Source organism: Coregonus lavaretus (genome assembly GCF_964263955.1).
Source record: "Coregonus lavaretus genome assembly, contig: HAP1_SCAFFOLD_3934, whole genome shotgun sequence".
Classification (NCBI taxonomy): domain Eukaryota; kingdom Metazoa; phylum Chordata; class Actinopteri; order Salmoniformes; family Salmonidae; genus Coregonus; species Coregonus lavaretus.
Window position 1 is genome coordinate 42,242 of NW_028156776.1, and position 14,120 is coordinate 56,361.

A 14,120-nucleotide genomic window follows, 5' to 3' on the forward strand; every position below is an offset into this window, starting at 1 on the left:
CTGCTAAAGAAACACTCGAGTGGTTTAAGGGGAAACATTTAAATGTCTTGGAATGACCTAGTCAAAGCCCAGACCTCAATCCAATTGAGCATCTGTGGTATGACTTAAAGATTGCTGTACACCAGCGGAACCCATCCAACTTGAAGGAGCTGGAGCAGTTTTGCCTTGAAGAATGGGAAAAAATCCCAGTGGCTAGATGTGCCAAGCTTATAGAGACATACCCCAAGAGACTTGCAGCTGTAATTGCTGCAAAAGGTGTCTCTACAAAGTATTGACTTTGGGGAGTGTGAATAGTTATGCACGCTCAAGTTTTCTGTTTAAAAAAAAATCTTATTTCTTGTTTGTTTCACAAGAAAAAATATTTTGCATCTTCAAAGTGGTAGGCATGTTGTGTAAATCAAATAATAATAATAATAATAATAATATGCCATTTAGCAGACGCTTTTATCCAAAGCGACTTACAGTCATGCGTGCATACATTTTTGTGTATGGGTGGTCCCGGGGATCGAACCCACTACCTTGGCGTTACAAGCGCCGTGCTCTACCAGCTGAGCTGATACAAACCCCCCCAAAATCCATTTTAATTCCAGGTTGTAAGGCAACAAAATAGGAAAAATGCCAAGGGGGGTGAATACTTTCGCAAGCCACTGTATGTGGATATATTGAAGCAACATCTCAAGACATCAGTATATTACATCATACATGCGCTGCAGGAAATTCAGATGAGCTTTGTGATGTACAGTTGAAGTCGGAAGTTTACATACACCTTAGCCAAATACATTTAAACTCAGTTTTTCACAATTCCTGACATTTAATCCTAGTAAAAAGTCCCTGTCTTAGGTCAGTTAGGATCACCACTTCATTTTAAGAATGTGAAATGTCTGAATAATAGTAGAGAGAATGATTTATTTAAGCTTTTATTTCTTTCTTCACATTCCCAGTGGGTCAGAAGTTTATATACACTCAATTAGTATTTGGTAGCATTGCCTTTAAATTGTTTAACTTGGGTCAAACGTTTAGGGTAGCCTTCCACAGGCTTCCCACAATAAGTTGGGTGAATTTTGGCCCATTCCTCCTGACAAAGCTGGTGTAACTGAGTCAGGTTTGTAGGCCTACTTGCTCGCACACGCTTTTTCAGTTCTGCCCACAAATTTTCTATAGGATTGAGGTCAGGGCTTTGTGATGGCCACTCCAATACCTTGACTTTCTTGTCCTTAAGCCATTTTGCCACAACTTTGGAAGTATGCTTGGGGTCATTGTCCATTTGGAAGACCCATTTGCGACCAAGCTTTAACTTCCTGACTGATGTCTTGAGATGTTGCTTCAATATATACACATAATTTTCCTTCCTCATGATGCCATCTATTTTGTGAAGTGCACCAGTCCCTCCTGCAGCAAAGCATCCCCACAGCATGATGCTGCCACCCCTGTTCTTCACGGTTGGGATGGTGTTCTTCGGCTTGCAAGCACTCCCTTTTTCCTCCAAACATAATGATGGTCATTATGGCCAAACAGTTCTATTTTTGTTTCATCAGACCAGAGGACATTTCTCCAAAAAGTACGATCTTTGTCCCCATGTGCAGTTGCAAACCGTAGTCTGGCTTTTTTATGGCGGTTTTGGAGCAGTGGCTTCTTCCTTGCTGAGCGGCCTTTCAGGTTATGTCGATATAGGACTAGTTTTCACAAGGTCCTTTGCTGTTGTTTTGGAATTGATTTGCACTTTTCGCACCAAAGTACGTTCATCTCTAGGAGACAGAACGCGTCTCCTTCCTGAGCGGTATGACGGCTGCGTGGTCCCATGGTGTTTATACTTGCGTACTATTGTTTGTACAGATGAACATGGTACCTTCAGGTGTTTGGAAATTGATCCCAAGGATGAACCAGACTTGTGGAGGTTTACAATTTTTTTCTGAGGTCTTGGCTGATTTCTTTTGATATTCCCATGATGTCAAGCAAAGAGGCACTGAGTTTGAAGGTAGGCCTTGAAATACATCCACAGGTACACCTCCAATTGACTCAAATGATGTCAATTAGCCTATTAGAAGATTCTAAAGCCATGACATCATTTTCTGGATTTTTCCAAGCTGTTTAAACGCACAGTCAACTTAGTGTTTGTAAACTTCTGACCCACTGGAATTGTGATACAGTGAATTATAAGTGAAATAATCTGTCTGTAAACAATTGTTGGAAACATGACTTGTGTCATGCACGAAGTAGATGTCCTAACCGACTTGCCAAAACGATAGTTTGTTAACAAGAAATTTGTGGAGTGGTTGAAAAACAAGTTTTAATGACTCCAACTTAAGTGTATGTAAACTTCCAACTTCAACTGTATATATATATATACACATACACTACATGACCAAAAGTATGCTCGTCGAACATCTCATTCCAAAATCATGGGCATTAATATGGAGTTGGTCCCCTCTTTGCTGCTGTAACAGCCTCCACTCTTCCTGGGAAGGCTTTACACTAGATGTTGGAACATTGCTGCACGGGCTTGCTTCCATTCAGCGCGGCCTGGCTCACAGTTGGCGTTCCAATTTATCCTAATGGTGTTCGATGGTGTTGAGGTCAGGGCTCTGCGCAGGCCAGTCAAGTTCTTCCACACCGATCTTGACAAACGATTTCTGTATGTACCTCGCTTTGTGCACGGGTGCATTGTCATGCTGAAACAGGAAAGGGCCTTCCCCAAACTGCTGGAAGCTGTGTTGGAAGCACAGAATTGTCTAGAATGCAAAATGTGTAGAATTGCAGCAAACTTACTTTAAAACTGCAACATTTTCTCTATGCCCCATGGCAAAGTGTGTACAATTGGAGGAAATGAACTTGAAAACAAAAATTCTCTCTTCACTGTCACGAGGGGGGCCGCTAAAATGTTTTGCTCGCAAGGTGGGGGGGGGAGAGACTCATTAGCCACTGCGGCCCCTCATGATGAGTTCCGATTTTTTGTGGTCCACACCCCCATCAAAGTTGCCCATCCCTGGTGTAGATGAAGGGGAGGAGACAGGTTAAAGAAGGATTTTTAAGCCTTGAGACAATTGAGACATGGATTGTGTATGTGTGCCATTCAGAGGGTGAATGGGCAAGACATAAGATTGAAGTGCCTTTGAAAGGGATATGGTATTAAGTGCCAGGCGCACTGGTTTGTGTCAAGAACTGCAACGCTGCTGGGTTTTTCACGCTCAACAGTTTCCCGTGTGTATCAAGAATGGTCCACAACCCAAAGGTCATCCAGCCAACTTGACACAACTGTGGGAAACATTGGAGTCAACATGGGCTTTCAACACCTTGTCTGTGTGCATCTGGGAGTGGCGGGCAGCAAGGCACTGTCTGTTGTGTGTGTGTGTGTGTTTATATGGTGGGTCCAGAAGGGCCCAGTCATGGTGAATGGGTCTGTTTCTCCATGCTAATTCCCTCCCTGCAGGGGAGAAGAGGTTCTACATCTCTATGGAACCCTGGCAGAGAGGAAAACAGAGGAATGGCCATCCCACATTCCCTCCTCACCTTCCGCAACACCAGCCCCACCATCACACATACACAATGCAAAATGCTCTCTCGTTCTCTCACACACACACACACACCCACACACAATGCTCACAGTATGCACGCACATGCACACTACATTCCCATTCAATTTCTCAATCATGTCAACAGAACGACAACTGTTGTTGTACTAGAATTCCCACCCAGACGCCGTGACAACACACACAGACAGGTTGGAGTGACAGCGTGACACAACACACAGACAGGTTGGAGTGACGCCGTGACAACACACACAGACAGGTTGGAGTGACGCCGTGACACAACACACAGACAGGTTGGAGTGACGCCGTGACAACACACACAGACAGGTTGGAGTGACGCCGTGACACAACACACAGACAGGTTGGAGTGACGCCGTGACAACACACACAGACAGGTTGGAGTGACGCCGTGACACAACACACAGACAGGTTGGAGTGACGCCGTGACACAACACACAGACAGGTTGGAGTGACGCCGTGACAACACACACAGACAGGTTGGAGTGACGCCGTGACAACACACACAGACAGGTTGGAGTGACAGCGTGACACAACACACACAGACAGGTTGGAGTGACGCCGTGACAACACACATAGACAGGTTGGCGTGACAGCGTGACACAACACACAGACAGACCCGAAACAAGACAAAGACAGGAATCTCCATTGATCACAGCAACTTTATTTACAACATGATGGGTGTTCGTATACAAGAATGGAAAATGTGTCGCTTCTTTAGCTCGGCTCCTTGTAAACATGAACAATACATTAAAGTGTCTAGATAATATTTCTATCTCTACATTTCCAGATGGATTCCCACCAAACACCTTCATGACAAAGGCGGCAATGCTTAACATTTAACATCCAACTACTAAAACATTTCACAAGGCCAGTTTATTGATATCCATAATTTATAATCCATAAACTTTAGTTACTGTTTTCTTTCTAATAACACATTTTACATGACTCAGATGACTTGGTCTATGCTGGTGGAATGTTCTCACAAGACACAACACTAAGCCCTAGCTTTGGCTTAACGTTTCAATTTCTTTAAGCAAGCAAAGACAACATTATAGTTCTATATTTTGTCTTCATATACAGGTTTATCTATCTATCTATCTATACATATATTGATGATATGGAAAGATGTGGTTAATATCTCTATCCTAACTGACGCTAGATAAATAGTATGATATATCCAATGGGTGACTTAACCCCTCAGGCTACACTAAGGAAGATATGGATTGTAGTCACTGAAGCTGCCTCGGGGAACTGATAGGGACCTGAATAATCAGTGTGTGTGTGTGTGTGTGTGTGTGTGTGTGTGAGTGAGTGTGTGTGTGTGTGTGTGTGTGTGTGTGTATGTATGTGTGTATGTGTATGTGTGTGTGTGTGTGTATGTGTGTATGTGTGTGTGTGTGTGTGTGTTGATGTGTGTGTGTGTGTGTGTGTGTATGTGTGTGTGTGTGTGTGTGTGTATGTGTGTGTGTGTGTGCGTGCGTGTATGTGTGTGTGTGTATGTGTGTGTGTGTATGTGTGTGTGTGTATGTGTGTGTGTGTGTGTGTGTGTATGTGTGTGTGTGTGTGTGTGTGTGTGTGTGTGTGTACAGTATGAAGAGTAACAGACATCCAGTGGGAGACAGGGAGAGAGACCATGATGTGTTTCTTCTGAGACATGTTTTATTTCCTATTATAAACTGGGTGGTTCGAGCCCTGAATGCTGATTGGCTGACAGCCGTGGTATATCAGACCACGGGTATGACAAAATATTTATTTTTACTGCTCTAATTACATTGGTAACCAATTTATAATAACAATAAGGAACCTCTGGGGTTTGTGATATATGGCCAATATACTACGGCTAAGGGCATTGCGTCGTGCGTAAGACCCGTGTAGCTCAGTTGGTAGAGCATGGCGCTTGCAACGCCAGGGTTGTGGGTTCGTTTCCCACGGGGGGCCAGTATGAAAAGAAAATGTATGCACTCACTAACTGTAAGTAGCTCTGGATAAGAGCGTCTGCTAAATGACTAAAATGTAAAAATGTAACAGCCCTTAGCCGTGGTATATTGGCCATATACCACACCTCCTCGGGCCTTATTGCTCAATTATAAACCGGGTAGTTTGGGTCCTGTCCACAGACAATATACCACAGGTATGATGCAAAATTACTTATTTACTGTTCTAATTACGTTGGTAACCTGCTTATAATAGCAATAAGGCACCTCGGGGGTTTGTGGTATATGGCCAATATACCGCGGCTAAGGGGGCTGTATCCAGGCACTCCGCGTTGCGTCGTGGATAAGAACAGCCATTAGCCGTGGTATATTGGCCATATACCACACCTCCTCGGGCCTTATTGCTTAATTAGCTCCATGAAAACCAACTCGTGGCTATGAGGTGATACGTTATTATGAGGTGATATGATGGCAATAGACTCCAGAGTATATATACAGTAGGTACTGTGTGTTAGTGTGTTAGTGATCGGGGCTGAGAGGAGGGCGTATGTCCAGTGTCCGTGCTGTGCTGTCCTTCCCCACTACCTCCAGACGCAGACTGGGTACGCCCTGCCCCAGCCCCTCCCCTTCCTGCCCCTCGGCCCCGCCCCTGTCCTCTGAGTGGACAGACAGGCGGAGGGTGCAGCCCTTAGGGAGGAGCTCCTGCTCATAGGCCGCTGCCAGTTGGTTGACCACCCTCCGCTCCACCTGGTAACACAACACACCAGACCAGTCAGGTCTAACACACAGCTTCAACTCAAAACCAGTGTGACCTGTTTTTGGCTTTGATTCAACCACTGAACATTTAACAGCTGAATGGGTGGGAGTGAGTTCAATGTTAACCAGATGATGAACAGAGAATGTATAGAAGTCCCTTCATAATACAAGTGTAGTGTTTCTTCATAAAAGCTGAGTATTTCTGACAATTAGACCATAATTGTTATCTATTAAAAGGTCCAATGCAGCTGTTTTTATCTCAATATCAAATCATTGTTGGGTAACAATTAAAGTACCTTACTGTAATTGTTTTCAATAAAAATGGTAAAAAAAGAAACCAAAATAGCTTCTTAGCAAAGAGCAATTTCTCAAGCAAGAAATTTGCTATGACTGTTTGGGAGTGGTCTGAGTGAGGGGCCTAATTGGACGAGCCTAATGGGAGGGATATAAAACTAGCTGTTATTGGCAGAGGTTCTGAAACTCTCTTTGTTATTGGTCTATTAACTTATACCGCCTGGTGATGTCGCCAGGCAGGGCAAAACTCCATCCCACCAAAACAGGCTGAAATTTCAGGCGGTCTTATCAAACAGCTCTTAGACTAAAAGCGCATTATCATAATTTTCACAGAAGTATTCCAACCTCAGTGTGGATTATATATATATATATATATATATATACACACACACACACACACACACACACACACACACACACACACACACACACTACCGGTCAAAAGTTTTAGAACACCTACTCATTCAAGGGTTTTTCTTTATTTTTACTATTTTCTACACTGTAGAATAATAGTGAAGACATCAAAACTATGAAATAACACATATGGAATCATGCAGTAACCATAAAAGTGTTAAACAAATCAAAATATATTTTATATTTGAGATTCTTCAAATAGCCACCCTTTGCCTTGATGACAGCTTTGCACACTCTTGGCATTCGCTCAACCAGCATCACCTGGAATGCTTTTCCAACAGTCTTGAAGGAGTTCCCACATATGCTTAGCACTTGTTGGCTTCTTTTCCTTCACTCTGCGGTCCAACTCATCCCAAACCATCTCAATTTGGTTGAGGTCAGGGGATTCTGGAGGCCAGGTCATCTGATGCAGCACTCCATCACTCTCCTTCTTGGAAAAATAGCCATTACAAAGCCTGGAGGGGAGTTGGGTCATTGTCCTGTTGAAAAACAAATGATAGTCCCACTAAGCCCAAACCAGATGTGATGGCGTATTGCTGCAGAATGCTGTGGTAGCCATGCTCGTTAAGTGTGCCTTGAATTCTAAATAAATCACAGACAGTGTCACCAGCAAAGCACCCCCACACCATAACACCTCCTCCTCCATGCTTTACGGTGGGAAATACACATGTGGAGATCATCCGTTCACCCACACCGCGTCTCACAAAGACACGGCGGTTGGACCCAAAAATCTCAAATTTGGACTCCAGACCAAAGGACAAATTTCCACCGGTCCAATGTCCATTGCTCGTGTTTCTTGGCCCAAGCAAGTCTCTTCTTATTGGTGTCCTTTAGTAGTGGTTTCTTTGCAGCAATTCGACCATGAAGGCCTGATTCACACAGTCTCCTCTGAACAGTTGATGTTGAGATGTGTCTGTTACTTATAATATAATATGCCATTTAGCAGACGCTTTTATCCAAAGCGACTTACAGTCATGTGTGCATAATTTTTTTACGTATGGGTGTTCCCGGGGATCGAACCCACTACCCTGGCATTACAAGCACCATGCTCTACCAATTGAGCTACAAAGGACCACTTGAACTCTGTGAAGCATTTATTTGGGCTGCAATTTCTGAGGCTGGTAACTCTAATGAACTTATCCTCTGCAGCAGAGGTAACTCTTTCCTGTGGCGGTCCTCATGAGTTGATGGTTTTTGCGCCTGCACTTGAAGAAACTTTAAAAGTTCTTGAAATGTTCCCTATTGACTGACTTTCATGTCTTAAAGTAATGATGGACTGTCGTTTCTCTTTGTTTATTTGAGCTGTTCTTGCCATAATATGGACTTGGTATTTTACCAAATAGGGCTATCTTCTGTATACCCCCCCCCCCCCCCCCCCTACCTTGTCACAACACAACTGATTGGCTCAAATGCATTAAGGAAAGAAATTCCACAAATTCACTTTTAAGAAGTCACACCTGTTAATTGAAATGCATTCCAGGTGACTACCTCATGAAGCTGGTTGAGAGAATGCCAAGAGTGTGCAAAGCTGTCATCAAGGCAAAGTGTGGCTATTTGAAGAATATATTTTGATTTGTTTAACACTTTTTTGGTTACTACATGATTCCATATGTGTTATTTCATAGTTTTGATGCCTTCACTGTTATTCTACAATGTAGAAAATAGTACAAATAAAGAAAAACCTTTGAATGAGTAGGTGTGTCCAAACTTTTGACTGGTACTGTGTGTGTGTGATATATATATATATATATATATATATATATATACATATACATACACATACACACACACACACACCACAGGAAAATCTAATTTTTGACTGCACTGGGCCTTTAACTCTCCTTATGTAGACAGTAATGAAACAGAGGGGGAGACAGGTAAGTGGGAGAGCTCTGCACGGACCCTTATTGTTAGTTGAAGCAGATCCATTCAGTGTGTGTATCTGTAAGTGTGTGTGTGTGTGTACCTCGTGTTTGATGGAGCGGGCTCCGTAGTGCAGGTTGTACCCTCCAGCCAGCAGGTCCAGAACGGGGCGGTCCCACAGCAGAGTGATGTCATGCCTCTGCTTCGCCTAACGAGGGGAGAGAGAGAGAGAGACCGTTGGGTCGGAGTGACGGTGAGACGTAGCACTATATGGCAGACACCCTTTCTCCCCATGTTAAAGAACAATAATATGAGTCCTGTGCTAATGCACTTAGCCCTGATTCATCAGCCGAGTTAAAGCTGTAATATGTAACTTTTTGGGCGACCTGACCAAATTCACATAGAAATGTGAGTTATAGATCTGTCATTCTCATTGAAAGCAAGTGTAAGAAGCTGTAGATCTGTTCTATGTTCTTTCTTTCTATGCTTCCCGTGCTTAAGTTTCGTTTTTGAGTCTTTTACTTTCGGTTTTGTACTCCAGCTTTAAACAGCTGAAAATACAATATTTTTGGTTATGGAAAAAAATGTCACAGTGGTTTAGATGGTACAATGATTCTCTACACTATACTTGTTTTGTCACATGAACTGAAACAAGGAAATCGTGGATCGATTTCTGCATAGTGCATCTTTAACACTGCAAGCATCTCCTAATTCGTATTAACATCTTTGATCACTCCTATTGATCACAGATCCGGTTCATCTAGCCCCAACAGAGTCAGATGAAGAAGTTACCACTGGACACTGATCTGAGGTCGGCTTGGTGGTTAAGGTTAGGATTTGATGTGAGGTCGGCTTGGTGGTTAAGGTTAGGATTTGATCTGAGGTCGGCTTGGTGGTTAAGGTTAGGATTTGATGTGAGGTCGGCTTGGTGGTTAAGGTTAGGATTTGATGTGAGGTCGGCTTGGTGGTTAAGGTTAGGATTTGATCTGAGGTCGGCTTGGTGGTTAAGGTTAGGATTTGATGTGAGGTCGGCTTGGTGGTTAAGGTTAGGATTTGATGTGAGGTCGGCTTGGTGGTTAAGGTTAGGATTTGATGTGAGGTCGGCTTGGTGGTTAAGGTTAGGATTTTATCTGAGGTCGGCTTGGTGGTTAAGGTTAGGATTTGATGTGAGGTCGGCTTGGTGGTTAAGGTTAGGATTTGATCTGAGGTCGGCTTGGTGGTTAAGGTTAGGATTTGATGTGAGGTCGGCTTGGTGGTTAAGGTTAGGATTTGATCTGAGGTCGGCTTGGTGGTTAAGGTTAGGATTTGATCTGAGGTCGGCTTGGTGGTTAAGGTTAGGATTTGATCTGAGGTCGGCTTGGTGGTTAAGGTTAGGATTTGATCTGAGGTCGGCTTGGTGGTTAAGGTTAGGATTTGATGTGAGGTCGGCTTGGTGGTTAAGGTTAGGATTTGATGTGAGGTCGGCTTGGTGGTTAAGGTTAGGATTTGATCTGAGGTCGGCTTGGTGGTTAAAGTTAGGATTTGATCTGAGGTCGGCTTGGTGGTTAAGGTTAGGATTTGATCTGAGGTCGGCTTGGTGGTTAAGGTTAGGATTTGATGTGAGGTCGGCTTGGTGGTTAAGGTTAGGATTTGATGTGAGGTCGGCTTGGTGGTTAAGGTTAGGATTTGATGTGAGGTCGGCTTGGTGGTTAAGGTTAGGATTTGATGTGAGGTCGGCTTGGTGGTTAAGGTTAGGATTTGATGTGAGGTCGGCTTGGTGGTTAAGGTTAGGATTTGATGTGAGGTCGGCTTGGTGGTTAAGGTTAGGATTTGATGTGAGGTCGGCTTGGTGGTTAAGGTTAGGATTTGATGTGAGGTCGGCTTGGTGGTTAAGGTTAGGATTTGATGTGAGGTCGGCTTGGTGGTTAAGGTTAGGATTTGATGTGAGGTCGGCTTGGTGGTTAAGGTTAGGATTTGATCTGAGGTCGGCTTGGTGGTTAAGGCTAGGATTTAGGAAGGCTACACTGATCCTAGGTCTGTGCCTAAGGTCAGCTAAATCCCTCTGGAGTTACTCTAATAAGAACTGCTATTGTCAACCTTCATCACATCACAGAGGTACACACACACACACACACTGATGAGTCAGGTCACTATCAGTTCCCTGAGGCAGAGTTGGCTGACAGAAACAGAGTGATATTGATATTTAAATATTTATGAAAGTTCACGTGATGTTAAACAGTACAATCAGATCAGAGCAGACAGGGACAGCATCTTTTATTGATCTGAGTGGATCTCTCTAGTCAACCCACGCCAATGAAAACACCCATACGGTGGGTACAAACCACACACACACACACACACAACACACAGTCCATAATACTACGCAATAGCGCACTCGCACGGACACAGTCACACACACCACCGGTTACCTTCTTGGCCCAGAAGTTGAGCTCTTTGCTGACAAGCTGCTGCAGTTCAGAGGGGCAGAACGGCAGGAAGTAGACAATCTCATTGATCCGTCCCAGAAACTCGTCCCTCCGGAAATGGGCCTTGGGAGGATAAAATGAATTCACCAATAAGAGCTTTTCAGAATAGTGGCTCAACCAATCCGTGGTGTATGTGTGTCAACGAGATGCTGTGATTGGGTATAGGATGAGGGCGTGGGGCGTTACCTTCAGAATAGGGCGAATTACAGCGTCCTTAAACTGCCTGGAGATGGTGACATCATCACTCTTCTGAACATCATCTGGAGAAAAGGAGGAGTTAACAACCTGTTTGTCTATAGTGTGTGTGTGTGTGTGTGTGTGTGTGTGTGTGTATGTGTGTGTGTGTGTGTGTGTGTGTGTGTGTGTGTGTGTGTGTGTGTGTGTGTGTGTGTGTGTGTGTGTGTGTGTGTGTGTGTGTGTGTGTGTGTGTATCTCACCTAGGTTGTCGGCCAGTTTCCTGCGGCTGAGCTCCTGGGCCTCCTGGCGGAGCTGCAATGCATGCTGGGCGATGTCGTCACTGGCCACGTTCGAGGTCATGATGAAGATGGCGTCCTTACACTCAATGGTCTTCCCTTTCCCATCTGTAAGACGGCCCTGAGAGAGAGAAAGAGAGAGATTTAGAGAGAGAGAGAGAGAAAGAAAGAAAGAGAGAGAAAGAAAGAGAGAGAAAGAAAGAGAGAGAAAGAAAAAGAGAGCAGAGAGAGAGAGAGAGAGAGAGAGAGGGAGCGGGTGAGAGGGAGAGAGAGAAAGAGATTTAAAGAGAGATTTAGAGAGAGATTAAGTGAGAGAGAAAGAGAGAGAAAAAGAAATGTAGATTTAGAGAGAGAGAAAGAGAGCGAGAGAGAGAGAGAGAGAGACAGAGAGAAAGAGAGGGAAAGAGAGAGAGACAGAGCAAGAGAGGGAGCGGGTGAGAGGGAGAGAGAGAAAGAGAGAGAGAAAGAGAGATTTAGAGAGAGACAGAAAGAAATGTTGATTTAGAGAGAGAAAGAGAGAGAGAGAGAAAGAGAGGGAAAGAGAGCGAGAGAGAGGGAGCGGGTGAGAGGGAGATAGAGAGATTTGGAAATAGAGAGAGAGATTTAGAGACAGAGCGAGAGAGAGAGCGAGAGTAGGAGAGAGTTTTTCATCTACTGGGTGAAAAATCCAGTGTGCCATCACAGCTGCAAGATTTGTGACCTGTTGCCACAAGAAAAGGGCAATCAGTGAAGAACAAACACCATTGTAAATACAACCCATATTTATGTTAATTTATTTTCCCATTTGTACTTTAACTATTTGCACATTGTTACAACACTGTATATAGACATAATATGACATTTGAAAAGTCTTTATTATTTTGAAACTTCTGAGTGTAATGTTTACTGTTAATATTTATTGTTTATTTCACTTTTGTTTACTATCTACTTCACTTGCTTTGGCAATGTTAACACACGTTTCCCATGCCAATAAAGCCCTTAAATAAATTGAATTGAGAGAGAGCGAGAGAGAGAGAGAAACTCAAGAATCTAGAAATGTGACACAGTAGAACCTGTGATTTTGTACGGTTAAAAAAAATGTGTGTGTGTGTGTGTGTGTGTGTATGCATGTACCTCATCAAACAGTTGTAGCATGATGGTCAGTACGTCTGGGTGGGCCTTGTCCACCTCGTCAAACAGAACCACAGCATTGGGATACGCCTTCAACTGTTTAGTCAGCTGACCTCCCTCTTCATGACCAACATAACCTGGAGGAGAACCTATGAACTTAGCCACCTAGAGAGAGACAGAGAGAGAGGGAGAGAGGTGGGGAGCGAGGTGGAGAGAGATTGAGGTGGAGAGAGATTGTGAGAGAGGGAGAGGTGGAGAGAGAGGAGGAGAGAGAGGGAAAGAGAGATGGCGAGAGGAGAGAGAGAGATGGCGAGAGAGATGAAAAGGGAGAGATTGAGAGAGAATTATGATAACAGGTAGATGAACCTATTGAACTGAAGATGATGTCAGATTACTACTTCCTCTGATACAAAAACAATGTTTTGGGGCCTTTTCTTCCTCCACAAGCTGCATCTGTCTGTGTTTCTGTGGGAACCTGGACACATCTCTTTTAATTGAATTGTGGGAGATGAAAGGTTAGACAGAGCCCAAGGTCGCTCAGTCAACACAGGGTTAAACTGTTCATGACAGCGACTGGGAAGTTGGTCCAAACGATGGCAGTAGAAGATTCAGACAAGCCCTCAGCTACAGTAGATAGAGTATCCCAGCCCAAGGACATTCCTGGTTGTGGGAATATGAAGTATCTTCCTGGTTTTGGGAAAGTGGTATTGATGATGTCATACCTCGTGCTTCTCCTGGAATTCGGACATGTCCATGCGGATGAATCCCTGAGAAGAGAAGGCTCATGGTTACTGAATGAGCAGTAATAACACACACGCACATGGGACTGCACATAATATGATCAGTATTGCTGATACAATCTGATTTGAGCTGTGCTGCTGTATGAACGTGTGTGACTGTAACACATACCTTTTTGAGGTCCTTGTGCATGTAGCGAGCCACCTGTTTGGCCAGCTCAGTTTTGCCTGTGGGAAGAGGAGAGGATTAACCAATCAGAGTGCAGTATGGACAGAGCTTTGAACATCAATGGTCTGACAAGAATCCACTTTCAACCAAGCCTCCAAATATTCTAAAGATGATCTTACATGAACCTCTGGGTGGAATCTCAGGTAGCTGCTAATAGGCTATGACTTGTTGTCCCTGCTATCTGATTGGTGGCTCAATAACCAGAAGGCACAGATGAGTCACCTTCAATTCTCTCTGTCTCTCTGTCTCTCTGTCTCTCTGTCTCTCTGTCTCTCTGTCTCTCTCTCTCTCTCTCTC

General features: G+C 43.9%; 1 protein-coding gene across 1 annotated transcript; it reads right to left on the reverse strand.

The window, feature by feature from the left end:
• Nucleotides 1-4,189: 4,189 nt before the first annotated feature.
• LOC311119684 (mitochondrial disaggregase-like) lies at nt 4,190-13,834 on the reverse strand. Its single transcript, XM_084194351.1, has 8 exons — nt 13,767-13,834; nt 13,580-13,624; nt 12,861-13,022; nt 11,712-11,868; nt 11,461-11,534; nt 11,218-11,337; nt 8,913-9,017; nt 4,190-6,229 (listed from the first exon to the last, which is right to left on the reverse strand). The coding sequence occupies exons 1-8, from the start codon at nt 13,785-13,787 to the stop codon at nt 6,002-6,004; spliced, it is 912 nt and encodes a 303-aa protein (XP_084050477.1). The 5' UTR covers nt 13,788-13,834; the 3' UTR covers nt 4,190-6,001.
• Between the last annotated feature and the right edge of the window lie 286 nt (nt 13,835-14,120).